General features: G+C 40.7%; 2 protein-coding genes across 3 annotated transcripts in view; one reads left to right on the top strand and one right to left on the bottom strand.

Annotated features, from left to right (window-relative positions):
• LOC124154340 (C-terminal-binding protein) overlaps positions 1 to 9417 on the bottom strand; it is an 87966-nt gene extending 78549 nt beyond the window's left edge. The window contains exon 1 of one of the 2 annotated variants that reach the window (XM_046528011.1): positions 9178 to 9417. The gene's annotated coding sequence lies outside the window, so the exon portion shown is untranslated. The remainder of the gene's footprint in view (positions 1 to 9177) is intronic. The other variant, XM_046528012.1, reaches the window with a different exon arrangement.
• Positions 9418 to 9503: 86 nt separating this feature from the next.
• Positions 9504 to 25820, top strand: LOC124154341 (E3 ubiquitin-protein transferase MAEA). Its single transcript, XM_046528013.1, has 7 exons — positions 9504 to 9832; positions 10157 to 10342; positions 12051 to 12454; positions 12804 to 12895; positions 14896 to 15046; positions 15766 to 15958; positions 24535 to 25820. Exons 1-7 carry the CDS (start codon positions 9794 to 9796, stop codon positions 24634 to 24636), a joined length of 1167 nt encoding a protein of 388 aa, XP_046383969.1. The 5' UTR covers positions 9504 to 9793; the 3' UTR covers positions 24637 to 25820.
• Positions 25821 to 27352: the final 1532 nt, after the last annotated feature.

Below are 27352 nucleotides of genomic sequence, written 5' to 3'. Positions count from 1 at the left end.
TCGCATCGTTAATCAGTGGTCATAAACGGCTAAGAGAAAATGAAACGCTGGATTCGAACTTCATTGGAATTAAAGTTGTCAACTTTGAGGAGACAACCAAAACAATGGATGGCAAAATTGACCAGGTGATCTGAAATATCGACCAATATTTGTCACTGTACCTAGATAGCTATCACCGAAGAAGAAGAAAAATGGATGATATGAGGAAGGCTTAGATAAAGAAACCCCCTCCCCCAAACAACCACCACGCCGCCGAAATTATGGGCTATCCACCTTTCGCGCGGAACGACCGAGTCAGAGAGTAAGTGAGCGGGGCCAAGCTACTCCCATGAATGGCAACGGAAGGAAAAAATAACCGGTTCATAGTCGGAATCGGGAGGGGAAATGAGGAGAATCAGAGGCACCCAAGTAGGAAGAATAGCCACCTGGGGGACGCCAATCGAAAAAAAAATCATGCGGAGGTAGGATCACGACCGCCGCATCCCAAACGATCTCCATCCCTAAATGGGAAAAAACTGCGAGATGAAATTGAAAACGCGGCCATCCACAATAGGTCAAAAAGTGTGCGCTTTTTGTCCGACGATCGCGAATGTGTTACGGGGAGAGCCTTATGGTGGAGAGCACGCGGCGAGAGTCGAGAGAAAACGACGAACGGGTTCAAAGTGAAGAAGTTCGAAAAGCTCCGAGAGCCGGGAGAGGGAAGAAGTGATATGCTGGCGAGGAAAGGTAGGTAGTCCCCCCAGAGCAGAGGAGGTGGGCGGCAAGAGTGAGGAGACAAAGCCACGATGAAGGCTGGGTAGGAGGGGACGCCGCCACAGTGAAGGCAAGTTTGCGAGAGAGAGGCAAAGGTGGGGATGGGGGGAGGAAGGTATAAAAGGGGGAAGGGCGGGAAGGGTCGAGTGACTGGGGTGGGGGGAGGTAAGTGTGGGGGAAATGAGGAGCAAGCGAGAGAGAGAGAGGAAGTGTATTGATTGTGGCGACATGTGTGCGTGGAGAACGTGTTGGTGTGAGTGGGACGCTTTGGAAGCGCTTAAAGGTGGGGGGAAGGAGTGTCGGGAAAAGCAGGCGGAGGCCAAGGAGAGCGAGCGGGTGGGGAAGAAGCCTTTTTCGCGCGGTTTGCTGCGTGGGCGGCCCCCGAGGGAAAGTAAAATGAAATGTATAAAAAAAACATCGGAGAGAAGGGGGAGATTTCTATAGGGGTTAAGAGTCCATCGAAGCATGGGGCCGTGGGTACACATTCTATAAAAACAGTCACCGCATCCAAAAGAACAGCCCAGTGACGGTAACACGGGTGCCCCGTCGTACACATTCATAAAGAAAACTTCCATCACCACGAAAAAACATTTACGCACGCCAGTAGGTAGGGGAGTAAATATTATGTGACTCAACGATTCCAATGAGAGGTGAGAGAGGGGTATTAAAGATGCCCTGCGCTTTCTTCCCGCACTTAATTAAACGCGGGGAGGTGGGCTGGAAGGACGCGCGCCAATCGGGGATGAGCGCCGTGGTGTGGGCAAGCCGAAGATCAACGCACCACCAGCGCGCTCAGTGGCGAGAGTAAGGCCTTGCGGAGTGTACCGCTTTTAAAGCGTGAGAGTGTGGATATGGGAAAACAGGGACGGCTGAGGAGGAGGGAGGACGCGTCGTGAGATGAAGAGTGAGAGGCAGGTTAGGAGGACAGGGTTGCGTGAGCCGAAGTGGGAAGGAGAGGGTTACGGAGCGAGAGGAGGAGGCGGAGGAAGAGAAAACGGGAGCGAGGAGAGGAGGAGAGATGTCTTAGTCCTTGTCGACTATCGATCGGGCTGCAAGCGAGCGAGGAGCCGGCAGCGGTCAGCGAAGAGAGGGGCGGTGGACGACGCCTGGGAGAGGGGGCGGAGGTGGAGATGAAGGAGCAGGAGGTGGGAATGGGGGAGAATGAGCGAGGGGGGGGGGGCGGGGAGGGGATCAATAGGCAGGGACCACTTCAGACGCTGGGCAGCCAGAGCTTGCTCGTCTCCCTCACACCGCGGCCCCTCTCCCCTCGCGCATCTCCACACCGCCTCGATGCCTGCTGACGCGGCGAATCCGAAAGGGGAGGAGAAGGGACAGGGGCCGGTCCCTTCACGAGAGCAATCCACTTCGTTCTCGACCCCCGCCCACCCGACCAGAAAACCTACCTGCTGCACCACCCCACCGCTCTCTCCTCCCACTCGCCTGTCAAACTCGCACCAAAACCCTCCTCCTCCCAAACCCCATCCCACAAAACCCTCTTACTACTAACTCTCGTGGGCTTTGCTGAGGAGGATTGGGGAAAGGAAAAAATAATGATTGGATTCAAAAATGCCTATTAATACCCGCCCCAACCATCAAACTCCACGATCGAGAGGGGGGAAAACCTATTGAATGTCCGGTGGGAAGGAATCCGAAATAATGTTGAGGAAATTTAGAGTGGAAAATCCCTTCACGAGAGAAGGCAATGGCTTAGGAATTCGCAAATTCATACGCGACGCAAGCTCAGGAAAGAAAAAATACAATTAGCAAGAACCCAATCGCGGGATCAGTAAGTAATAGGGATCTTAGGTTTGAAAAAGGCCACTTTCGGAATACCGTCTCGGCAGATGTACTCAAACGGTCTGAGTCATCAGGAACGCCGGCCGCGAAAACACAATCTGTTGGCATCATCACAAAAAGATGGGGGACTAAAGTAGATGCATCACTCGGGAGTCGCAAATAGCGCCGGATAGGATTCCCTTTAAAGAGTCGTAACCGAAATCGACATCCATTACGCACCAGCGAGTCGGTAATGTAAACACGCTCTCCCCTACTGGATACAGCGCAAATCACACCCCTCATTTGTCTCCCTACGGGCCCGTGGGCGAGAGCCGAAGTTCAAACCACTGACGCGCGCGACTTGAAACAATCCACTGGACACCTACGAGGATAAACGCTGCATGGCGAATAGGTTAGAGAAAGCTGGTCGGCAAGATAGGCGGTGAGGAGGAACGTTTCCGATCGCGACAGGGGCGAAACGAAAGAAATCCGCTGACTAAGGGAGGCCTTCAACGCGTTTAAAGTCCGAAACGGAGGAGTTTGCGAATTCTGGAGGGGCGAAAAATGCGTGCCAAGCAATATTTTCCTAAGTAGCAATTCCCCGCCGCCCTGAGCAGCGTCGGGGAAGGGGAGGAAAAGCGCCGACATGGCACACTTTCATGGGATAGGTTGCGGCAACGGAGATATGACACCGACGAAACGGCAAAAACTGTTCCAAAAATACCGAACACCCCACATAAACACATCGGGACACCCCGGGGTGACGAAACGACTCTTTGGAAATGCGCGTCGCTGCAGTGCACGCGAAAAGGAAGGTGAAAAAACACAACGAGCAGGGCGTTATAATTATGATCACTGCATCATTAAAGGATGGAGACGGGTGAGTGGAGCAGGAGAGAGTGATGGTTATGATGATAGCGGCAAGAGGGGAAGGGAGAGATCGCAATAGGGCGGAGGAAACTCCACGCGGGAACCCCACTCCACGCAAGCGAATGGAATGAAGGGGCAAAGGGAAAGAGGAGAGGAAGGCGGGGTGAGACTTTTTGGTGGTTGAACTCCATTTCCTGGCGCTCCGCCATGTCGCCTTGGAGCGACCGCTAGTGGCACGAAACAAAAAAAATACAGCCATGCGTTCCTTCTCTCATCCACCCCCGATCCCGCCAATGAATGGCGAAAATGCCTCGCCTCCGAAGCGGTGGAAGACCCCGCGGCGGCTGGCTCGTGGCTAGAAGTGAAGGGAGGAGCTTCCACCCACCGAATTGAAAACAGCCATCGGGCAGCCTATCAATTATGAACTCTCCTGAATAATTTACCACCACATCACTGCACGATATATTTTAGCGTGCCATAGCCGCCGAACCGGGGCTATTCGCAACGACGCGTTAGTGCAGGGGGGGCACCCGCTCGCGAGGGATAAAGGTGGCTGGAGGTCCCGCAAGGATCGAGGGTAGGTCGGACCGAATGCAAGGGTCTTTGTCTGCCGACGTACCCTGTTCGAGGCTTCATGCTCCCACCCCACCACGATCCCACCCCAGCCCTTCCTCCCTGTCCTGTCCTTCTACACTCTCGGCAGCATGTGTTAGCACGGAGGAGGATGAGAATGAGGAGGAAGGGTGTGAGGAGGAAGAAAAGGGCGTGGAAAAGAGAGAAAGAGAGAGGGTGGGATGATCCAAGGTCACCGGGACCCAGCAAGGCGGGAAAAGGGCATTGAGGCGGGGTTGCCGAGGCAGCGGACGGGGGCGGTTTAACCGCCAGCGGCCATCCGACGCCGGCAACGCTGCGGCTCATCTTCTAATGCCCGGCATGAGAGTCATTCAACCATCCCCTCCTCCTCCCCCGCCCTCCCGCACCCGGTTGACAATCTCCCTCGCGGAGTTTTTAAGGGGTCGGACCCGGGGGCCGAAGGGACCGCTGAGGCGAGGACCTCCATCCGAAAAACCCCGTGGTGGCGGTCGCCTGGTCACTTGCGGTCTCCCCACGGATGGCCACGCCGTCGAGCCATGTCGTGTGAAGAGGAGAGAGGGATGAAAAAAAAAACAAAAAGCCTATCCCGATCGATGGATTCTTTTTTCATTTCGGGTTCAACTTCGGGAACGAGATGAGAGATAGCGAAAGCCGCGCGAACACCTACCTACCTCCCCACGTGTGTGTCGGATGCGTACCTACCCAAAACCGGTCATGCAAGCGAAAGAGCTGCACGGGAGAGAGGGAGGAGATAAGAAGCCATTCCGGCGTGCAATACACAACCCAAACCCTCCCCTTCACGATAGCAATGGCGAACGGCGATTATCTGGTGAGTAACAATTACGAAGAAGTGGTTTGCGGCGACGAAGGGAACACTGTAGGTCCCTCCCTCTCCCTGGGGGAGATGACACAGCAGAGTTCACCCATTCCTCCGACAGGGACATTCATGTGCGCATCAACAGGCGGACATAAATTGATATCGAAGTATTAAGGGCGATAGACGCATCTCTTTCGGCGAGACGGTGGCTCTGCTTGAGTAAGCCGTTCATTCATATCCCGACAAACGCCGATACTCTGTTACTTGTAGTAGCGATAACTACGAACCTAGCTGAGTAGCAACCACTTCAAATTCAACGAAAAGAACGTAGCCACCTCAACTCAGGACTTCAAAGGGATTTATTTCTATTTAAGGACCATTGTGGTGGAAACAACCATGGACATCAACTATCCCTATGATGTTGCAATAATTAAGAAGACACGACTTCATTTACAAATAATACAACTGAATTAACTCTGTACGAAGGATACCTAAACAATCAGCATAAACCGTTCGGATCTAACATGTAGTGATCGTAAAGAGAAGCGAGTACATAATGACCGAGATTTTTATTCATGAGCTATTTACCTATGACGATGGACGCTTCAGATCCTAAATTCAAAAAAAGTTTCGCATTAATCACTGCAAAGAAGTTCACATTAATCACTGAACCACATCTCATTTGATGAGAACCAAAATTTTGGTCAGAATGACGCATGGAATATTTAGGAACAATATTGATAGTTTCCCGAATACAGCCAACTGAAAGTGGCAACACAATTCTAGTGAAACAGCCAAAATATAAGGTGGCCTACTGCTGTTTAAGTTTTACATCTCGAAGATGTTTTTTTTTCACTATAAAAGTAAGGTCTCACAAGTCCAGAAATTTAAAGAATAGATGAAAAGGAATATTAAGATTTTGGAAGTTAAGCCATTGTTAGTAACATTGCCTTTATACATACTGAAAAATAAGAAAAAATAGAACTATCCTACCACGCAATGAGAGAACGACAATAACCAAATCAATTCACCAAACGCCCCAACTAAATAAATGATCCAAAACCAATCAGGATTAGTATTTGAAAACAATAAACCATGCACATACTGAACCGAGGCCTTCCATACTTACAAACTAATAATGACTGACAACAATAATTCTGAACTTAATCCCATAACTGAGAACTACTGAATTTTATTCAATACATACCAATAAAGATATTGTCAGAATGATGACTTTTTTCAAATATAATAGAATATCTGCACTTGAAATTATATAAACTTAAAAATACCCGGGGATGAGAATTAAACACAGGCTTGGCAAGATATCCAAAAACCATAACAAATGTTACGAAAAAAAACCAATATGAAATATGAAAACAAATAGAAGTATATTACAAGTCATGATGAAATTGGTATACGCTGTTCTTCGGCACTGGAAACGTAGAGTAGACGATCCCACGAAATAATGCATTCGATTCCCACGACATTATTGGAAAATATCTTAGACGCAAAGGAATTTAAAAGACGATCGCGAATTATAATACCCTGCAAACAGAAAGAAAGAAACCTGATATCGAAGTAATTAAAATGAATCTCACACGCGCATTTCCTGTAAACTCACCGCGGACGCAACCCGACATCCGCCGTCACGCCGGCCATGTAAAACATCCAATTTTGGGAGCGGATACGCGAGGCAACTGAAACATTCGGTAGTGAAATGCTTTCGAAAGAACAACTCGCGAAGTCGCCAGCACTACTTTCGTCTTGTCAAGGGCGAAACGATAACCCACATTGTCTCGCAAGCGTTACACATCCATATGAGGTCAAGATAATATTTGTCACCGATCTCATTTCGTACTCAACTCGTTACCTAAGGGTCACGGCGAGGTTTGACGCCGTCAGCGACACGCAAAAAAAAAAACTCTGATAACGGTGGACCAGGATGCATTATCTCAGCATATTCAAACCCAGAAGAAGAGACCGCAGCCGGCTAATGGGAAAGAAAAATAAAAATGTTGCAATTGCCACGGCGCGCGGGTAATGACCACGGCCAGTCACGGAGCACTGCAGGCTGTGGCGATAAAGGAAAACAGCCCACACGGTGGGGAAGCTAGCGTGGAGGAGGAGACGAGTCGGATTGAGAGAGAGTGGAAGTGCTAACGTGGACCTATTTATGAAGAGGCCGTTCTGCGATTCGGCAAACGCATCAAAACTCGCTCCCACCGCAACGGGCGAAAAGCCCTTTGTTTTCTTCGCTATTGATGCATTCGGCCGCTGACCGGCGAGCGGCAAAAGCTTTCTTTCCCGTTTTTCTCCCTCCCCCCAAACCACCTCGCCGACCAATGCCTCATCGGAATCCCCTCCTCCCCCATATAGCTTTGCCTCCTCTTCCCTTTACACTCAACCCCCCCCCCCCCTTGGGAGTCCTCTCTTTCTTCCAGCACTACTACTCTTCTGAAAAACCTCCCTTGCCCCCCCCCCCCCCCCGGCCTAAGCCCAAGGTTATGAGGCGGCGGAAATCGGCAGTGGTGTGAGGAGGTATCTGGTGGTGGAGAGTAGAGTGAGTGAGAGAGATGGAGGAAAAAAAGGAAGGGGTGGCAGCGAAAGGAGGGGCGGGTAAGACGACGCTGCCTCCCTCTACGCCGCGCGAGATGCCCCAAACAGCGGAACGCAGGCTATAAAGCCGGGAGGGGAGGAAAGAGGACAGAACAAGGAGGGAGGGGGGGCTGGTTGGGTAAAAGGGAGGAGGAGGTGGAGGACCGGCGGCTGCTTTAGAGAGGAAAGGGACGGGCAAGGGAAAGAAAGATAGAATGCCACGCACGCGCACCCTACTCATGCCATCCACCCTCCTGCCACCCAACACTACCTTAGGCAATGGCCCGCCCCCGCTCTCTTCATGAACTTCAGTTTCCATCCTCTCTTCCCAATCTCCGCCGAAAAAAATATATATATGCCCAGCCACATTTCTTATTGCGGCAGAATTCGACTCTCCCTCGGCAATCCCCCCCATACGCTGAGCGCGTCAACAATAACTCTGGAGAAAGAGATGGGGGAGGTAAAAATCTTAGATTGACTGAAATGGCACTTTCACGTTTCGTTGCGTAACCCCGCGACTTAAACCATTATGGCGAGAATATTGGCGACATTCAAGTGGCGCCCTTCCGCAATTATTTGACGTGGGTTGAGTAACTGTATGAGTACATCGCAGCCGATAATTCAATTCCATTCACTTACAATGACAAAAATATTACTAAATGAAACAAAAATTCATTGCAAAGACCACTGAGAAATGACATCCGCGAATATTGTCCTTATAACATACAAAAACCACAACAAACAATACTGAGACATACGATAACATTTCACGAATGATGAAGATCGCAAATTTAAATAAGCCCGTCCACACAAAATACTCTTACGAATTAAACAATAGAAAACTTTTTGCATTCGTGAATCCCAATACAATACCACTGAAGCCAATGAGGTAAACCCAGAATCGACAGTTATGAATGAAAAATAATGTAATGAAAATAAAATATCAATTATAAATGATTACCCTTGGTAAAAATTCAAAATTTATTAGCCCAGTACACACTGTTCACGAGCTTTGAAAATGACCGGTGGAAAGCATTTTGTCATACAGGACTCGGTAACCGGCGAACTGAAAGAACGTAAATGATAAACACTCATCGGAACATTTAACAAAAATATGATTTCATAAATACATTAGACGACAAAAATTGATCTTCAAACAGCATTTCCAAATTGTAAACATTTGCAACCAAAATACCAATCATTACAGAAGAAATTCACCATATCAAATTTAAGAGGGCGCGAATACGGCGACTTCGGGTAGCAAATAAATGAAACTCGAACGCTAAACATAAAAACATAAAAAATGCATAATAATAATACCATACCCCGTATGAACACCATGCCGGATATTATAATTTCAAAATCCCGCCACTCGCAAGAATACACTTTCCAAACCCATATCCACAACATGACGCTTTAGATATGCTTCAATTCACGGTAACGTCCAAAAGGCATCATCAACACTGGGAAAGCATTACGATCGTAGCCAATGCACAGCTTAGAATTGACAATATAACTCGGAAAATGTCCAGTTGGTTCAAAACTAGAAAGCCGGCGGGCAAAACATGGATCGCATTTTAATGTATCCACGGCACCACCGCTCCGTGGTCTCGGTGAAGAAACGTCGAACACAATATAACGAAATCATTAACCCCTAATCACAAATATACGATTCCTAACTAACAATAACGTGAAATATAATTGAAGTAAACGAAAATGGGTTACCCGGTAAGTTTCTCAAAGAAGTATTGATCCAAAATTACTGCACTTACCTTGTGAAGTTGACAGAAACAAAGACTGGCCACGCTGCCTTGCAGTTCAACGTCTACTTCTCTCTTCAAACTTATATCACAGATATTCCACACCTCTGTGCAAAAGCTGCCCACAATCACACTCGCCTAGTATTCCAATAATATGATTGCTTTACTGATAAAATGCGAAATCCAAACACACTCAAACGCGGACAAAATACGAACGCCAGAGAAGAATCACTCTCCCCACTTCACGAAAATGGTGTCTAGTCTCGTAAAGTCTCGTGTGAAGATCCACAAACGAGATTTCGCGAGACTTGGGCACTCGATCAGCTGAATGCACTCAGTCGCAGTCTATTATGTAGGCAATGAGCAATCGCTTTAATTCCTTGCTACGCGAAATCAATATCATATGTTAATAGTGAATCGAATTTAGCATATAAATTTCAATAATGCACTCATCATATACCTGTAGGCCAAATTCTTTTGAAATGTTTGTCTTTTGACAACCTTCTTTGGCATGAAGATGGTCTTGGGTGTATAGTGGGTTGCCTTCGTCATAAATTCCTTGAATATTTTATGGAAAAATTTGATTAGTTGTAGGTAAATTCAGGGACATATATGCGATTACTGCGTAATGGCTGACGTGAAATCTCTTGAACATCCAACTTTAAAGGTAAGTGGAAGGAAGGAAAGTAACTTCAAAGCGGACATTTCATTGCTAGATTGCGTAGGTAATCAATATCATTGCAACATTGACAGCTGTTGAAATTTATGGATGCTATTATTTCTGCTATAATTGAGTCACCAGAGATCGATTTTCATTGTTAATTATCTTACGCTGTCAACGATTTTTGAGGGTTTTTTTTGTGGACGAAACTTAAAAATTAAATTACGACAAATTTTAGTTTGTAAATTTATTTGCACTATTTCACCACTTTAGCTCATTAAAACCGTTCAATCACGCATGTTATCGCTGTGATTTTCATCAAATTTCCAGGTTCCGTACGAAATATTGAATAAAAAATTTCGTGCAGCCCAAAAGCAACTGGATAGGGAGGTGTCTCACGTGCAAGCTGCTGCGATGGAATTAGAGAGAGGCTTGCAAATGCAAAATGTTCATGCAGGGGACATTACTAGACTGTTGGGTGGAATGGTTGAAAGATTACAAGTGCTGAAAAGGAAGGTAAGCACTTCAGTGTATTAATTAATATTTTATCTCGTTGGGGAATTTGCTACCTTTTCTTGTCTATTTCGCATTGTAGTCCCTCAGTTAAGTTGTAGATGATCATTTTTGTGTTAATTGTAATGAATTTAGTTTTTTACGTTGAAGTTCAAGTTATTTTACTGGAAGACGAGATGTCATAACTGCCCACTCGTAGAAATCGTTTGTCCTATCAATAACACTTTTGAAAGAGATGGTGTACATTTATTTTTGCTTTAAACGATAGTCCTATTTTTATATAATTTCCAATTGACTGAAATCTCTGTTGGTTCTGTACTCTGATGTTGGATGAAATTGCCTAACATAAAAGTTAAACTAGTCTCAAACCTAGGCGAATATTTAGAATGCCTTTCAAATTACCCTAAAATTGTAATGATTAGAACTAAGTCATTATTATGGATTTTATTTTTCCACTTTATATTAATTGAAAGGCAATGATTTTTTCAATTGGCATAAGCTCATAACTGAGTTTTAATTGTTCTTTCTTTCTACCTGAAGAATCGTTGATTCTTAAATTTCGTAGTAATAGTGTCGCCTCATTAAGATGCATTGATTTTTTTTACATTTTATATGAGAGCATCCATCCTCAGGTCCATTAAGGAATTTGTAAGTTGGAACTGAAAAAAAATACTTTGAACATGAGCAGTTTCATAGACTTTTTTAAGAGTGTAAAAATGCATAGTAAAATCAGATTAATAATTCCTCGTTTTCGGACACATCCTGAATCAAAAAGGAAATTGAATATTCTGGAAGTAATAGAGGTTGCTTCAAGTGTTCAGAGTTCCATCATAGTGTTCCAAGATTGTTTTTACATGGAATATTTTCTGTTATGGAGGCAATTAATATAGTGATTTAACTTTTATGACGTAAAATCTCTGGAATATTTAACTTTTAACGTGAGTGGGAGGAAGGAAAGTAACCTCAACACAGACATTTCATTGCTGGATTTCATTTGTCTGCTTATCGAAGGTATCTTTCATTGTACATGATACCATTTCATGCAGCATTTTCCAGCTCAACATTCTCTCTCCAGGCTAAAGCAATGTATGGAATTATGCCACATCAGTGCCTCTTCATGAAAAATATTTTTCCTAGGTTCCATATCTGCCTAACTTAAAGCCTGTAAACTCTTGCCATTTTCATAATTCAAATGAGTTATTCAAGAATCTTACATGCCAAAGTGTATCCTAAGCAATTATAATAGGTGTATCAAAAAATAAATCCCAATCACCAATTTTCACTTGCAGATTTCCTTTCATGGTAATTGGATATCTCTTGGCCTGATCATTGGGGTATTATTTCGTAGTTGTTTTTTTTTATTTGAAGGGATCACATGCTAGTTAAGTTGTAATGAAAATTCCTTCCCAATGGGTATCAAGTGCTAAAACTGATTACTTCAAAGAAGTAGCATTGGTTGTGAAAGCATATTAGGCCTTATGCCTCTTTTTTTTGCATTTTTCCTAGCATTCCAAATACAATGTCTATGCTTGCTACTGAATTTTTTTTTGTTGATACCCTGACCCTTTGGATCACTCAAAGCACTTCAAGCATTGGCATTGAGAAAGAAAGCATGCTATTTATTTCCTCTATGTGGTCTTAATTATGAGCTGGAAACCACCATTGATGCCTTTTTTTCTGGGAGCAGTAACTTCATTTTTTCCCATTAAAGGCGGAAGAAAGCATCTGTGAGGAACTTGAAGCTGCTCATGTTTGCAAAAGACGGTTAGAACATCTGAAGGAGCACGCATCTCCTCATCCAGCTGCTGTGGCTGTGTGGCGTCGCAGGCGTCTCGATCGCATGCTTGTGGAATACTTTCTTCGGCGTGGCTATTATGGAGCTGCTTTAGGACTAGCACATCATTCAAACCTTGAGGACCTCACAAATATTGATCTTTTCCTGGTGTCCCGTGAGGTTGAGAGGAGTCTAGCTGCTCGCCAGACAGCCAAGTGTCTCTCGTGGTGCCATGATAACCGAAGTAAGCTTCGGAAACTTCGCAGTACAATGGAGTTCAACCTCAGAATCCAAGAATTTGTGGAGATGGTTAAAGCAGATCGTCGTATGGATGCAGTTAGGTGTGTTTGAAGGGCTATATGCATATTTCATTAAAAACTTGATTCATTTTATGCATCTTTTGATATGATACAAATTTAATTAAGTCATCTTAATATGATTTTACGATTTTTATTTGTTAATATGACTCAACTTCTCTAAAATAATTACTATGATAATATTTCAAAATTAATGGGATGTTCGCTGCAGTATAAAGGAAATGGCTATGCCTAATTGGCTTAGCAATTGCCAAATAACATTATTTTTGTTTCCCTTGGTATTGCTTTAACTTGTTAACCTCAAATTATTGCTGTTTGAGGGCATTGAAAATTGGAATTTTAAATCATTGGAATGCGTTATTTCTTGCTTTAGGCATGCAAGAAAGTTTTTCTCGAGTTTTGAAGAGGACCAAATGCAAGATGTTCAACATTGCATGGGATTGCTTGCATTTCCAGTGAATACAGGTAATTTTATTGGTAATTACTAAACAGAAAGTATGCTTCTTGAGAAGTTAATGTAATGGTGAATGAGTAATCATAGTTTATCATTTAATTTTTTTCTATTTGAAAAAGATTATGTTGTAAATCATGTTTGAGACCTAAAATTTAATCATAGAATTTCCATACTACTCCATAATTACTTGGACACTTACATTATCAACTGCAGAAATCGTACAGGTGTCCATGCTGCTGGGGATATGTGCCTAAGGCTCAAAAAAATCTCTTAAACTTGTTCCCTACCTTCCAATGTTCATTTAGTCTTTTCCCCTGATTTATTGTTAAAATTAGCAAGCATATTTAAAACTTCACACTAAAGTAAAATTCCTACTTTTGAAGCAACTCTTAAGTTTGGATATTTTTCATCTTTTATGGGTCTTGAAGATACTTTTTCATTCTAATACTCTCTAGTAAAAGTCGAGGGAACCCTTACGTTATTTTTGTCACAAAGGAAAATTTATGAAAAATTGATTTTTACCTCATGTATCTGTTGAGTGCACTCGAGCTCTATTAAATTCAATCTGTGGTTTCTCTGATATGCAGTCTAGCCACGGAGAACTTTTGCCTACTTCACAAGCGCACAAAGCATCAGACTATGAGTGCGTTAGCTAATCAATAGTATCTTGACCCACCCTATTTGTATTTGAGTAAAGATTTCTTTCACAATTTTACACCTGACTGTACAGCAACCAGCCAGCAACATGTAAAATGGTGTTTCTTGAAATTGTCAAATTACTGATTCGAAGGAAGAGTAAATGATCTTTACATTTTCAAAATAGCAGAAAAAGAAACATAAGAACTCTGAGAACTGTCTTAAAATAAGATCTTTTGTTTTTAGATGTTACCTATGAAGGCTATTTGGTTCATCTATCAGGCTGGTTCCTGGATTTGTAGTGATTTTTATGGTTTAGTCAAATATGATCCTTGGCATATCATGTCATTCAGTATCCTAAAGACAAATATGCTCTTAAAATTATGGATGACTCTAACATTGAAAATATCACAGTGGAAATCCCTTGTAGCCTTTACCAAAGGCTTTGTGGAAAGTTTTTAATTTTCTTAATTCAGGATTCTTAAACATGTCTGTCTAAACTTTTACAATTAACTCCATGGATGAGTATAAGCAGGGACGCCGACTCACAAAAAATATTGGGGGGGCCCAAACCGGGGATCTTGCCCGGGAAATTTTATAAGTAGTGACTTTTAAGTTTTTTAAGCATTTTAGAAGAGTCATATGATCAACATTAGAACCCTGATAACTCGAATCTCGATATCTGGACACTCAAGGGAAAATCGACAAGCCTGACACATATTTTCCTCACACCCATAACGAATTTTTGAGGGGGCTCAGGCCCCATGGAGTCGGCGCCAGTAAATATAAGGCCGTGATATCATGGAGTTATCAACTTGTGTAAGGTGGGCGGCAAATTTAATGTTTTCTGATTCTTCACTTGCAAGCAATTTGCTAAATAGAGAATTTTTTCATTGTTCCTATTGTTTCTTTCTGTCTATCAAAATGCATTTATTAATTGTGATTTTGAGCCTGAGTCATTGGCTTTTTTAATCCAAGAAAATGCTGCATAATCCCAGGATAATAAGCAACTAGTAGCTCAGCAAGAGATGTCTTGCATGCTTGGGCACACACTCCCTGCGACATTGTCGTCTGGTATAAGTAGGGGAAATTGTGAGTCCCCTTTATGAGAAGATGCAGTGAAATTATAACATGCCGACGTCATAGTGGAATTTCTAAGAAAATGATCATGAATAGATAATCCATCTCAATTATCCCTTTGGACTTGCCGTCCACGATGAATTATCAAAGCTCTACTATGTATATAAAAGTTCTGTACAATGTCATCCTGATCTTTTTTTCATGTTATCATCTGGAAAAAATACTGTTTAGCGATACATTGTTTTGGTGTGTAAACTTCATATTTAAAGGTAATTTTGAGTTTGGTTCATTGCAGAATTATCCCCTTACAAGGAATTGTTGGATAATGGACGCTGGGAGAAGCTAATTGAGCAATTTCGGCAAGAAAATTATCGACTTTTCCAGCTGGCCTCGCAATCCGTTTTCACTGTTGCTCTACAAGCTGGTCTTTCTGCTCTAAAGACACCATATCCTTTACAGCAACATTTTAATTTTTGGTATTGTCTGTCTTTTTATTGTGTTTTGTATTTATGTCAGTTTTTCTTGTTTATGCGCTTATGGATTTCTTGTGAACATGTCAACCTCTCTGAATGGAAGATGAGCTCAAATAAGATATTACATTTTTTTTCTTAGTTACAGTTAGGATTCTTAGTGCATGCATTCAGTAAAGCATTTTTTTTTCAATCCTATATTTTATATTTTTCTTGGTGTTATTAAAATTTCTTCTAATATCTCATGTTTAAAATATTCCTCTATTTTACTCTTTCCTTGAATTTTGCCCAATTTCAGCAGTCCCTCCAAGAATAAAATGATTAGAATGTAATTTAAACAATTTTTCTGGTTTAATAAAAAAATGGTCATTTAGAATAGATTCATTTACTTTAAATAGCAATAAATATGATGCGCATTTAATTCTTTTTGTGAAAGGTAAATGAAGTGACTTGCTGATGGTAAAGTCTTCCTTGAATTATCTTTGTCATCCTTATAATTGTTAAGGATTAATGTACTGTAAAAGCCTCATATTATGATAATTGTATGATTTTTTTATTTTCTCTAGCCTCAACCTAAATGTGTGATTATTAAGCTCTCTTACATCAGTGAGGATTGGGTTCTCTGGTAGTGAAGACAGTTGGTACCTATTTAAAATAATTTTTTTGTTTAAACTTTCTCCTTAACCAATGATTACTCAGTGCTACAAGTCCCCTGACATGAGAAACCAAAGTTGCCCTGTGTGTCAAGAATTGCTGAATGCCTTGGCCCTTCCCTTGCCATTTGCACATTGCTCCCAGTCACGGCTTGTATGCTGTATCTCTGGACTACCTCTGAATGAGCACAACCAACCTATGATGCTTCCTAATGGCCATGTGTATGGAGAACAGGTACGGAAAAATTCTTTCTTTCATGTCATCTTCTTCACACCTTTGTTTTTTGCATATTTTAAGACAATTTGATACCTCCACTGCAAAAACGATCAACAACCACCCACCGAATCAAATCCGCTCATCTAGTAGCCCAACAATACGAATTCGCTCAGTTGGCAGTAGCCAGAGTATAAACGCTCACCTCCGAAGCTTGGAGAATTGTAGGTGAGCGTTTGTGCTCTGGCTACTGCCAGCTGAGTTGATTGGGCACCTAGATGAGTGGATTTGATTCGGTGGGCGGTTGTTGAGCATTTTTGCAGTGGAGGTACCAAATTATCATGATTAATATCACCTAATCTTCTGTCATGTGGATTCCTTGGTGTTGTATTCATAGGATTTTAAATTGCTTTTTTTATTTTGATGATGATTCACTACTTTTTTTATTTTGATGATTCACATTGACTACCCAAAATGTTGCAATTCTTTGCCTGATGAAAATTAACATTGGCTCATCCTCAGATTCTCTCTCTAAAATCCTCTGTGGTGTTTAACCAAGCTGCTATCAAAAATTATATTTACATAAAGGAGTTATGTAGGAGAACGTGATGCATTTCCTCTGTGATACTGTGCTTGAGTACCAACAGCATAGGCAAATTTAGGGGGTGGGGACAGGGGCACGTGCCCCCATTATGCGTCAAAAAGAAGACAAAATTTTTATTGCTATTATCATTATGTTCGTTTTGTTTTGTGTATTACAAAGCCTTAATCATTTAATTTCATATTAATAACTTTCATATGAAAATGAAGAGAATATTTCGTGCAGTAATTTTTGTATCTTTTTGTTAATCTCAAGTATGAGAAAATCGTTTGCCTGTCAGACCCTTGTGCCCCCCCTCCCCCTCAGAAAAAAATCCTGGATCCGCCCTTGACCAACAGTATCACACCGTAACATCAAGTCTTGAAAGAGAATCGGTGAACCAATGAATGAATTGGTAGTTGAAATACTTCTTGAAAGTGCCCTATACCATTTCTGGAGTATTTATATTCCTTGTTGACAGTAGGCCTCAATTAGCCGGTAAACTAAATAGATACAATGATTGAAATAGGAGTAAATAAAAAGAAACGTATTTCAAAGCCATGTAAATGCAGTAAAACCTCGACATCGTAATGGAGGGGACCAAAATTTGGGCAATTTGATGTATGGAGGTTCACTGTAGAGAAGTTTTAGTGATAGGCACCATTTTTTCATATCCTTTGGAAATGAAAGGCACTACAGTGCAACCTCTTTAAAACGAGACCCCGCGGTGCACCAATAAACACTCGCTATAGCGAATTGTCGCTTTACCGGAGGTGGAGCAAATAATAGCCAATATACCTGTTGCGAACAGTTATACTGGAACAGGAGTGGTACGGCGACAAAGAAGTTTCTATCCGATAAACGTAAGCATAAATCCAGACGAAAGACGATGTTTTTTTGCATCACTAAATTTCCTTACTCAAACGACGACTAACTATTCAAACAATTTATAAGCGCCGTGCTGAATAAAAATCATGCAAAGCATGGTTTTGTCAATCATTATGCCAATGCACAACCGACGAAGCCGTTTTTCTATGCACTTAATCAGTGCATCTACGTAATCATTCTATTATTTTGGTATTTTCCACTGAAAATTCAAAAATTAACTAATAAAACCGTATCGTGGTTATTTAATACCTCAAATGTTTCCATTGGGGTATTTTATTGATGTATATTATCATTGGTGATTCTTCCACGACTTCGGGTTTACACCGCCGGCATCACCAGCAATTATGACGAGAGATAACGCTTTGGTGCTTTGCATTAGTATAATCAACCTTCCTCACTCTTGAAATTCCTGATTCGCAATCTTTCCTTAAATACTTCGCTTTAGGCTTAGGCGTAGCCCCTTTCTCAGAAGTTCCCGCGGATTGGAGTGGGCAAAACCACCCGAACAAAGCTTCTTATAACTCTACATAGTCTGCATTCCTTGGGCGCTTTTGTGTTTTTTTAATCGTGAAAAGCGAATAGGAAGATAAATTAATTTCACCACTCTCATATTACTCCTTTATTTTTATTTTCTCGCTTAGGCGTGTTTGTTGTTTTTTTGGCCATGGTGTCTGCCATCAAATGCTTTCTATTCACGCAACTCACGAACGTGTGGGTATGCTGCCGACTGCTTTCTGCCGCCCGAGGAACAAAAGATCAAGAATTCGCGAATGCTAATGCCACAATATTATCACAAAATTAACTACTTATTTATCAAAGGACAGTTTATCACATAAATTTGAGACTGAGCACTCCATTAACTTCATTTATAACAGATCACTAGCAATTACAGAGATGAAGGAGTCTTGATGTAATTTTTTCCGGCGGTGAAACCCTCGCTATGGCGAGAGCCAACACCAAATGGCCTCGTAAAAACGAATTTTTTAACATGCATATTATAGGGTCAATTGACGGTGCATCGGCTAACTCTCGTAACAGCGGGGGTCTCGCTATAACCCGTACTCGCTTCAACGAGGTTCCACTGTATATTCTTTTAAACCATTATATTTATGTGTTTAAACACACATGCATGCACCAGTGAACATATATTTATTATTTAATAATTACAGAAAGCGAGTGCTATCACATGATTTTTACAATGATTCAAGAGAAAATGATGTGGTCTCTCTCAATTCAACCGTCACTAACAATTGATTAGGATAGTTGGATACCTTTTTATTATTTACTGTTATGTATGCTCTCATAATGAACAAAATGGCACAACTAATGATTAAAGTGAAAATTACAGCATAATAAGGTGTAAAGGCCTGGTTACGCTATACATTAACACGTACAAGTTAATGTACGTTTGCGTGAATGATTTTGGTGGAACGGAACATGTACGAGTGCATGAACCAAATTAGAACAGGTTCTATTTTCCGTTCATGCATTCGCACAAGTTGGGTGGTTAGATGGTACATTTTCGTGTTCATTCACGGGTTCATACATTTAGACATTAACCCGTACGTGTTGATGTATCGTGTAACCAGGCCTTAAGAAAAAAAGAGTGAAATATTTATTGCTGAAAATGTCATTCCATATACGTAATCGCGGCTGCATTAATGATTTCTTGTTGTCTCAGTACAATTTGCAGAGGTAGTTAGGCCATCTCGGGGGTATCTCCTTGGTATGATAAGTGGAGGTTTTACGATATAAGAGGTTCACTACAAAGGTTTGCCTATAAATTTACATGTAAATCAGATGGGACCATAGGGGTGGTATGATGTATGGAGGTTTATGATGTAAAGAGGTTCACTACATAGAGGTTTTACTGTATATCACTCCTGCACGTGGATTGGAATATTTCTTTGGTTTTTGGTGATCACATGTAAATTTTTAAGGGATTTTACCCCTTGTGTCCTGCAATCACCCATAGACACTAAATAATCTAAATTATATTCTATTCACTAAATGTTTGCAGGTGAGCTGGTGTGGATAAAGCAGGTGGAGGTGAGGGGAGGGAAAGTTTCTTAACATGTGACTTTCCTTTGCCAGTCAGCTAACAGTAATAGCCAAACACCAATAACACTGGACGACAAAAAGCAATTTTTTCTTGAGCCCTGATACCATTCCTGCTGATTCTCAAGTAAAATGCCCTCCTGAATCCGAATATGACATCCGTTTTCCTCCATCACCCACCATTTTTGGGGGGCAGCCCCCCCTCTGATTTCCATCACTTTTCCAGTAATTTGTGGGAATGAAAAGGATTATATTAACATTTATATTTCTTACTAGGTTTTTGAGAGGTGAAAAGTTCTAAAACATGATAATTAATGATAACGATGTAGATTTGGGGGGATTAGTTTCCGTTAATGATTTAAAAAACGCATGAAAAATTATCATCCTTTCCTTTTTTTTGCAATTTTTTCACTTATTTTCTTCATTTTTCAACTCCCATTTCATTTTCCCCTACCCGAAATATCCCAGAACTATGGAAAAATATACCAACAGCTTATATTAGCAATGATAAAAATATTTAAGATCCCGGCATAGAAAAAATAATGAAAATTTGTGGCAACAGTTCTGAAGGTACGCTACCACGCTGTCACCCTCAATACCACACGCGCATCAACAAAGAGAAAAATAACAAATGTGAAGAACGATGAATAACAAAAGTAATTTGGTATTTGATTTCCCTTTATACTCTGAGGTAGTTTCTCATACAAAAACCAGCAGTAGGCCTAATGCACATACCAACATGCCCACTTTCAACTTCTCTGAAAATCTCCTCTCCTTTGGTGATATCTTCATGGAACCGTTCTCAATGTTAATTTGAAACTGCTCCAAAATATTCTATGAAAAGGTCCATGTATGAATGAAGGAAATGCATTTTTAGTGATATGTTAAGCCCCATGGCATAATACGCTGACAGCAATTCCTCGACATGGGCGACATAATCATCACTTCATTTTCACCCAAAAAGTTCTAACACACGTTTCAGAATCCAAGGCAAGCTCAATTCTATTTATGATTCAGGTGTTTCATTAACGTCGAATCTTGGAAAAGTTTCCTTTTCTGGGGGCCCACAAATTTATTCCTTGGTTTTAGCCTCACTAAAACGAAGACTTTAATTTAAAAATTGAAATTCAGCTCCTGTCTTGTCGATTGCTTTCACAAAATATTTCATTTGTCCTAGTTTGATGTGCAATGGTGGCAAGTGAACATTATCTGTCGGAACTAGGGAAATATGAGCGACATTTTTATAAACATGTGTAAAGCTTTATTGCAGAGGCCAGTTCCGTAAGATGTAATGTTTTTCTCAGGCGCGGCTGTTGTATTCACAAAGGAAGCAGTTCAGAAGCAGCAATAGTAGTTTGATCAAGTATTTCGTCAAATTACAGTTACAAGTGGTACAGCAAACACTTGAGCTTAATCCTAGCCCTGACCGTCAATTTGGCAGTCACAGTAAAATTTATATGCAGTTATAAGAATTAAAGAAAGAGGTTATTGTTGCAATATTAAAGTCAATTCACCGCAAACGAGGATGATTTTTACACACACGTAACATACAGTAAAATTCGGTTATAACGCGGGTCTAGGGGGACATCGTTTACACCCGCGTTATCGGACAACCGCGTTATAACGGGAAATACGTGGGAAGCAATAAAAAAAACCCTTAAAGGTAATTTTTATAGCCAATTTATTAGCGTAATACATTATTAAAATATTTATTTTATGATTTAGACGCTCTACTTTAACGGGAGTTACTAAAATACTCGGATATTTTCTTTTGCCGCGATAGTTGATGGCTTTTCTTTGTCACGTAATTTTTTATGCTTTGCAAGTGCAACAGATGAATACTATCGCAATCACTTTGTCCCTCCAACCAATTCATCAATTCACTTATATTATGTAATAAATGGCCGATTTTTGGCATCTCGACCTCACATTCGTCTTCTTCACTCTCGCTCTCATCTTCCGATGATGCAGCTGTTTTTGCGTGGCTCTGGACTGCGGCCACAATTTCTTCGTCACTCTTATAAGCAGATACAGGAGTTTCCTCGTCTTCGCGGACCCAGGCCTCGAGATCACTCACAAATAGTTTATTAGAAAGAACATCTGAAGCTTCACGTGCGTCCTCTTCCGTGAAACCCAAAAACTCGTCTTTGTCTTCCATGCTATCGCCCGCTGTATACTCGCACTTTGACCAGCAATTTAGGATTGTAGCTGAAGTTATTTTCTTCCATGCCAATCCAATATTATAAGCCATATTCTTCAGGGTGACTGTTTTCAGATATTCTTGTACCTGCAGTTCTGAATTTATGACACTAGTGAGCAATTCCCGCCGATAATGGGCTTTAAATGCTCTAATTATCCCTTGATCCATGGGCTGAATAAGAGCTGTCGTATTTTTTGGTAAAAACGAAGCCACTATTTTGCCATCCCTCGATATCAAGAGCTCAGAAGACGGATGGGCCGGACAGTTATCTAACAGAAGTAGAGCCTTCTCTTCTAACTTTTTTGATCTTAAGTGGCTCTTAACCGATGGAACAAAATCTTCATTGAACCAAGATAAAAAAATGTCTCGAGTCATCCAGGCATTCTGACTGTTTTTGTAATTTATGGGTAGTGCTGTCATATTAACGTGCTTGAAGCACCGAGGACTTCGATTTTTACCAATACACAGAGGTTTTAACTTGTGACTTCCTGATTTGTTCGCGCACAGTAATAAAGTCACTCTTTCTTTGCTCATTTTTATTCCGGATTTATTTGCCGACTTCTTAATATCAAGTGATTTTGTTGGAAGCAATCGGTAGTAGAGAGCGGTTTCATCGCAGTTATACAATTGCTCTTCAGTGTACTCACCCTCATCAATCATCTTGCGTAAAGTCCCACAGAATTCTCTAGCTGCTTCACTGTCACTGGAACGAGATTCTCCTTGCATGTTAACTTGCGCTATCCCGTGGCGAATTTTCCACCTCGATAGCCAGCCAGCAGAAGCAACAAAATCATGAGCACCACCTATTTGTTTATTTAATTTAATTGCCTGTGCTTGTAAAAGTGGACCGGATAATGGAACACCTTCACTGCACTTCTGAACAAACCACGTGAACAAACATTCATCCACATCACCAGCAGCACTCAATCTGGCCTTTTTTCTATCAAGTCCTATTTCGTCATCCACTTGATCAACGAATGATCGTAATTTATCTTCTTCTTTCATCCAGCCACGAATAGTTCCTTCAGGAACACCAAACTCCCTGAATAAACTTGATTTTGAATCACCGCGTTTCACTCTGTCGATTATGCCCAACTTTTCTTTTATTGTGTAAGTTTTCCTTTTGGCAGACATCGTTTTAACCCTAAAATCAATCAAAATTTTCGTAAAAAAGTAATTTTCATATTCATATTAAGACAAAGGTAAAACAGCCCATTCATTATTAAATGCTCGAAGCCTGTGAGCATTGAGTACCTACCTTGGTTTGAGCGCCGCGGTGCGAACGTACGAAAGAGAATTATCTCAATCTCCCAGAATCTCGAAAATTATTATAGCCGTGCAACACACTTTTCAGCTCGAGTTCACAAGACACAATAACCGATCAGGCATTACCGAGTTTTTTTATGGCTACGGAACAATGTATGGAATACGTCACCAACCGCATTAATACAGTCGCTTGAAGTTGCGACGCGTCGGTAGTCACGCCGAGATAAAATTCGCCACAAAGTTACCTACCTCAAAAAAAAGGTCAATGTAATCATCTCGGGGGACATGGTGAGACCCGCGGTATATCCGAAACCGCGGTAAAGTGAGGCGCGTAATAACCGGAATTTACTGTAATTACAAATTTAATCATGGTAATAATCACAACTCAAGCACACATACTGACATTCACTCGGAAAAAGCCGGAGTACAACAACTTTTATTGTTTTGCACAATTTAAACTACATACTTTGAAAGAAGGTCCCTTATCCAGAACACCGAAAGAGTTGACTCTGCGATCATTAGAGGTATACTGAGGGAAGGTGACGACAACTTCAATATACATAATTGATTTGAGAGGCTGATACTTTGTGGAACTCCATGATTAAGGAGAAAGAATAATTTTTAACTCCAATGAGAGAATAAAAATCTCAATCTTATATTATTCGTATTATCAGAAAGTATTACTTCACCTTTTTTAGCTGCGAAAGCAAGAGAGTTGCCGTCCAAGCCTGAGCAGGACAGTCGGGAGAGGTCATCGTAGTAAAGTGAATCTTCCGAACCATTGCTATATTTTTTTATTGTTGTTGCTCTGCTATGCACCAAAATATTTTTATTATTACTGATGTTTCTAGTTGCTATATATTTTTATCAATCGGGGGAGGATAATGTGAAATGGAAGCTGAAAATTTTTTTAAAAATAGGTGAAAACTTGCGAAAAAATGCAAAATTGATCATTTTTAATGCGTTTTTACACAATTTACGGAGACTATTTCCCCTCAAATCTACCTCTTCACCATAAATATTATTTTTTTAGGATTTAGCTCCCCTCAAAATCCCTTCAAAAAAATTAAATGCTAAAATAATCCTTTTAATTCCTCCAAATGACCGAAAAGTGATGAAAATTGGAGGGAGGGAGCTCCCCTGAAAATGGTGGGCGATGGAGTAAAACGGAGTTCATATTCGGATTTAGGAGGTCATTTTACAGAAGAATCAGCAGGAATGGTGTCAGGGCCGATTTTCATGCCGTCCAGTGTAATCTGCTTCTAGGATGATGAAACTTAGACAGTTATGCTCAGTTTATTTTACAAGCTTTCTTAATCAGGAAACTCATGTGCTTCTATTTACTCTTCAAGTCATCCTAGATATAGCTTTGGTCTTGTTCACTGGTTCAGGAAAACTGATGCCCCTAATACTTTGATGGCTCTACCGTAATAATGCCAGAAGCAGCAAATACCGTAATCTATCTTGTAGTTTCTCAAGAATACTTGAGACTTATTCATAGTGAAATTTCCAATTAAGTTCTCTCTTACATTAAATGGTTTGTTTCAATTACATACTTTTTGTCTTATTATCCTTTATTTTAATTTAATAAATTTTTGTCTTCAGTCTCTGTCACAGATGGCTGCTGAAAACAATGGACAGGTGATATGCCCAAAGACAAAGGAGGTGTTTCCTTTCAAGCTGGCTGAAAAGGTTTTTGTAGTGTAGAGTTGTATAGATAAAAAAATACTCAGTCAAGAAATAATAAAAACAGGGAACTTGACATTTGGACTGTACTTTTTCTTGGAAATTAAAAAGGTTTATTAATAGGTACAGTATTGAATTTCAGGGTTTTTGAAAAATCTTCTACTTGTGTGAGAATTTTCGTATGTGTATGATCTTTAACAGCATTATGGTTCCCATGTTGCTCAAAGGCTTGCCCAGTTGTCGGGAGTGGAAGGTGAATTCCCCCAGTGCATTTCACCTTGTTGTAGTTAAACAGTCAAAAATCAAGTCATTGTAATGAATTATGACTTCTGTGCTTGGAATGAATCATTGCTTACTTGAAAGCATTGAGTTGCAAGAAGACTTCCAGACCCATAAGTGCCTTGACTCACTCATATGAAAGGTTCTGAGGCAAACTCTTAACATGGGGAGTTTATCTTTCCCAGGGTAAAGTCAAGTGCCATTTCTCATTGCCATTAAAATAATTTTTTCATGCCAATACATTAATCTGGCTTGTTTTAAGGTAAGTTTAATGTTTATAGTCATTTCTATTCCTAAATTTTGTATTTGAGAACATGCAATTTTGTATTTGTCTTGATGAGTTTCGTTATATAGCCAAGTGATGCAGTTATTTGAAATAGTACATCAGAAAAAAATATTTGATTCAAATGTTTGTATTTTGTATACCGTAATATATGTCCTTGCACGACAATGTAGTCATAAGTTATATCATGATATTATATATATATTTTGTTGAGCAATAAATTATGTATAAATATAATGAAAAGTGATCTTTATTTTTATCACTTCTTTGTAAATGGTGATGTTGAATGAATGTATGCATTCTGATGAACTAAATTTGGTTCCTATTGTGTCTCCTTTACCAGTTGTTGTGTTAGGCTTGGGATGTGCATATCCACAAATTTTATCATTAGTAATTGAAAATCGTAATTTTTAAAGATACGGAATTATAGCACAACATATCTCTCGAAAGTGACTTGTGTCAGTGCTTATGAGCTTGGCTTTTTGGTTTGCATCACTAAATGTTCTCTATCATGCTAATTATAGTCATTTTTTCCTGTTTGTGCAACCCATTTATTTATGTATGATGAATATAAACTTTAATTTTGTTGTTATTGATTGTAATTCTCAATTTTAATGATAAAATACATATGAATTGCTTAAGATATTGTAATATTTATTCAAAATTCTTCCCGTGAATGTTATATGCTGTGCATAAAAATTAGTCTCTACCTTGACCTACACTCCTAGAACTATCTTAACATTCATAAAAATTAACTTTTGGGGTTTGTGGTGAAAAGCTATAATGGAAAAGCCTCTCTGTATGGACCTCTTTTTTAGGGTAGAGTTACCCTGGTAAGTATTTTTCTGCTTCAGATTTGGGACCCAACTCAACTGACATGCTCGTCCCTTGCCTTGGCCACTGGACCCTGTAACCCTATCTTAGCATGAATCCACGGTCAACTTATTGCATTACCTGCGTTCTTTTTAACCAAATATTGCATTTGATTTTCAATTTTTTTACTCTTCTAACAGAATTACTAACATTTTTAAAGCATTGTGAAATTTTAAAGGGATTTATAGTGTCAATGAGAACAAAGTTAGTGAACACAAGGTACTAAGACTGTAAGTGCAGAAGATTGTAATTTTTAACGCTAAAATTTCATTTGAAAATTGCTTATGCCCATAACAAAATGAAGGATTCATTTCAAAGAATACAAAAATTATAGTATGCAACAAACGGTCATTGCAAAAACAATTGACAATATAACCACTTTGCAACGGATTCCTGTATGATAGATGATCATAAGTGAGTTGGAGGATCGTGCTTAGTTGCCGAGGAGTGGCCCGAAGTATTCGCTAAGGTAGGTCTCAGGCTGGGCCTGAAAACATCATACAATTGCTACCTCAGCGGTCACTCCCTTTCCTAACGTCAACCAGAGCCGAAGTCCAGTCGTTTGCGTTGAAAAATCCATGACAGCTATACCTGACGTCAGGTGTTCTGTGTTTGAAAATGTCCAGCACGAAAGGGTTTATACATATGTGAATCTCATGTTCCCCAAGCCAGTAGTGCTACTTCTGGTTGTCTGACATGTCGTTTTCTCGTTACCGTTTGTTACGTCACATCATACAACTTCTGTGGTTGGACATCCTACCAGACAGACACACTTCTTGACACGCTCAAAGGGAAAACATAACTCAAAGATTCAATACTTATCTATTAATCCTCTTGGTGCACACCTTTTTGCTGGGGTATGCATTCACACAACGATTTTGGCCTACACACATATAGACACATCACAATCAATGTTGTGGAGGGTTGTACAGTTGATTGATAAGTTGTTCCTTTGCACGGTTTATAGAAATAGTTTTTTTTTTTTTTTTTTTCCCTGGTACATCCATCCATATACCATCATCACAACTGTTTTGTTCTTTTACCTAAAAATCCTACCATGTGACCATGAATTCCAAGTTTCCCACTCCTCAGGGTACTATTCTTCCTGAACAACACTGGGTGGCATGCTAGTATAAGATAAAATTTGAGATACTTCATTATCAAAAAGTTAGTTTCGTCTATCTGTGGTAATATGGCAAGCTTTGAAAAAATGCATTCTCAAGAAACTTAACTTTCTATGACCAAAACTACTAGAGTCATGTGGAAGCATGCTGCATGAAGAGCAAGAAGACTCCTGAAATG

Source organism: Ischnura elegans, chromosome 2 (assembly GCF_921293095.1).
Source record: "Ischnura elegans chromosome 2, ioIscEleg1.1, whole genome shotgun sequence".
Classification (NCBI taxonomy): Eukaryota; Metazoa; Arthropoda; class Insecta; order Odonata; family Coenagrionidae; genus Ischnura; species Ischnura elegans.
Note: the sequence above shows the minus strand (reverse complement) of the source record. Positions and strands in the feature narration are given on the sequence as shown.

Bases quoted from the DNA above. Each gene is read 5' to 3' on its own strand.
- LOC124154341 (XM_046528013.1), top strand. From the start codon at position 9,794: ATGGCTGACGTGAAATCTCTTGAACATCCAACTTTAAAG. The intron at 12,896-14,895 runs GTAATTTTATTG...GGTTCATTGCAG, and splicing joins TGCATTTCCAGTGAATACAG to AATTATCCCCTTACAAGGAA. The intron at 15,959-24,534 runs GTACGGAAAAAT...TTTTGTCTTCAG, and splicing joins GCCATGTGTATGGAGAACAG to TCTCTGTCACAGATGGCTGC.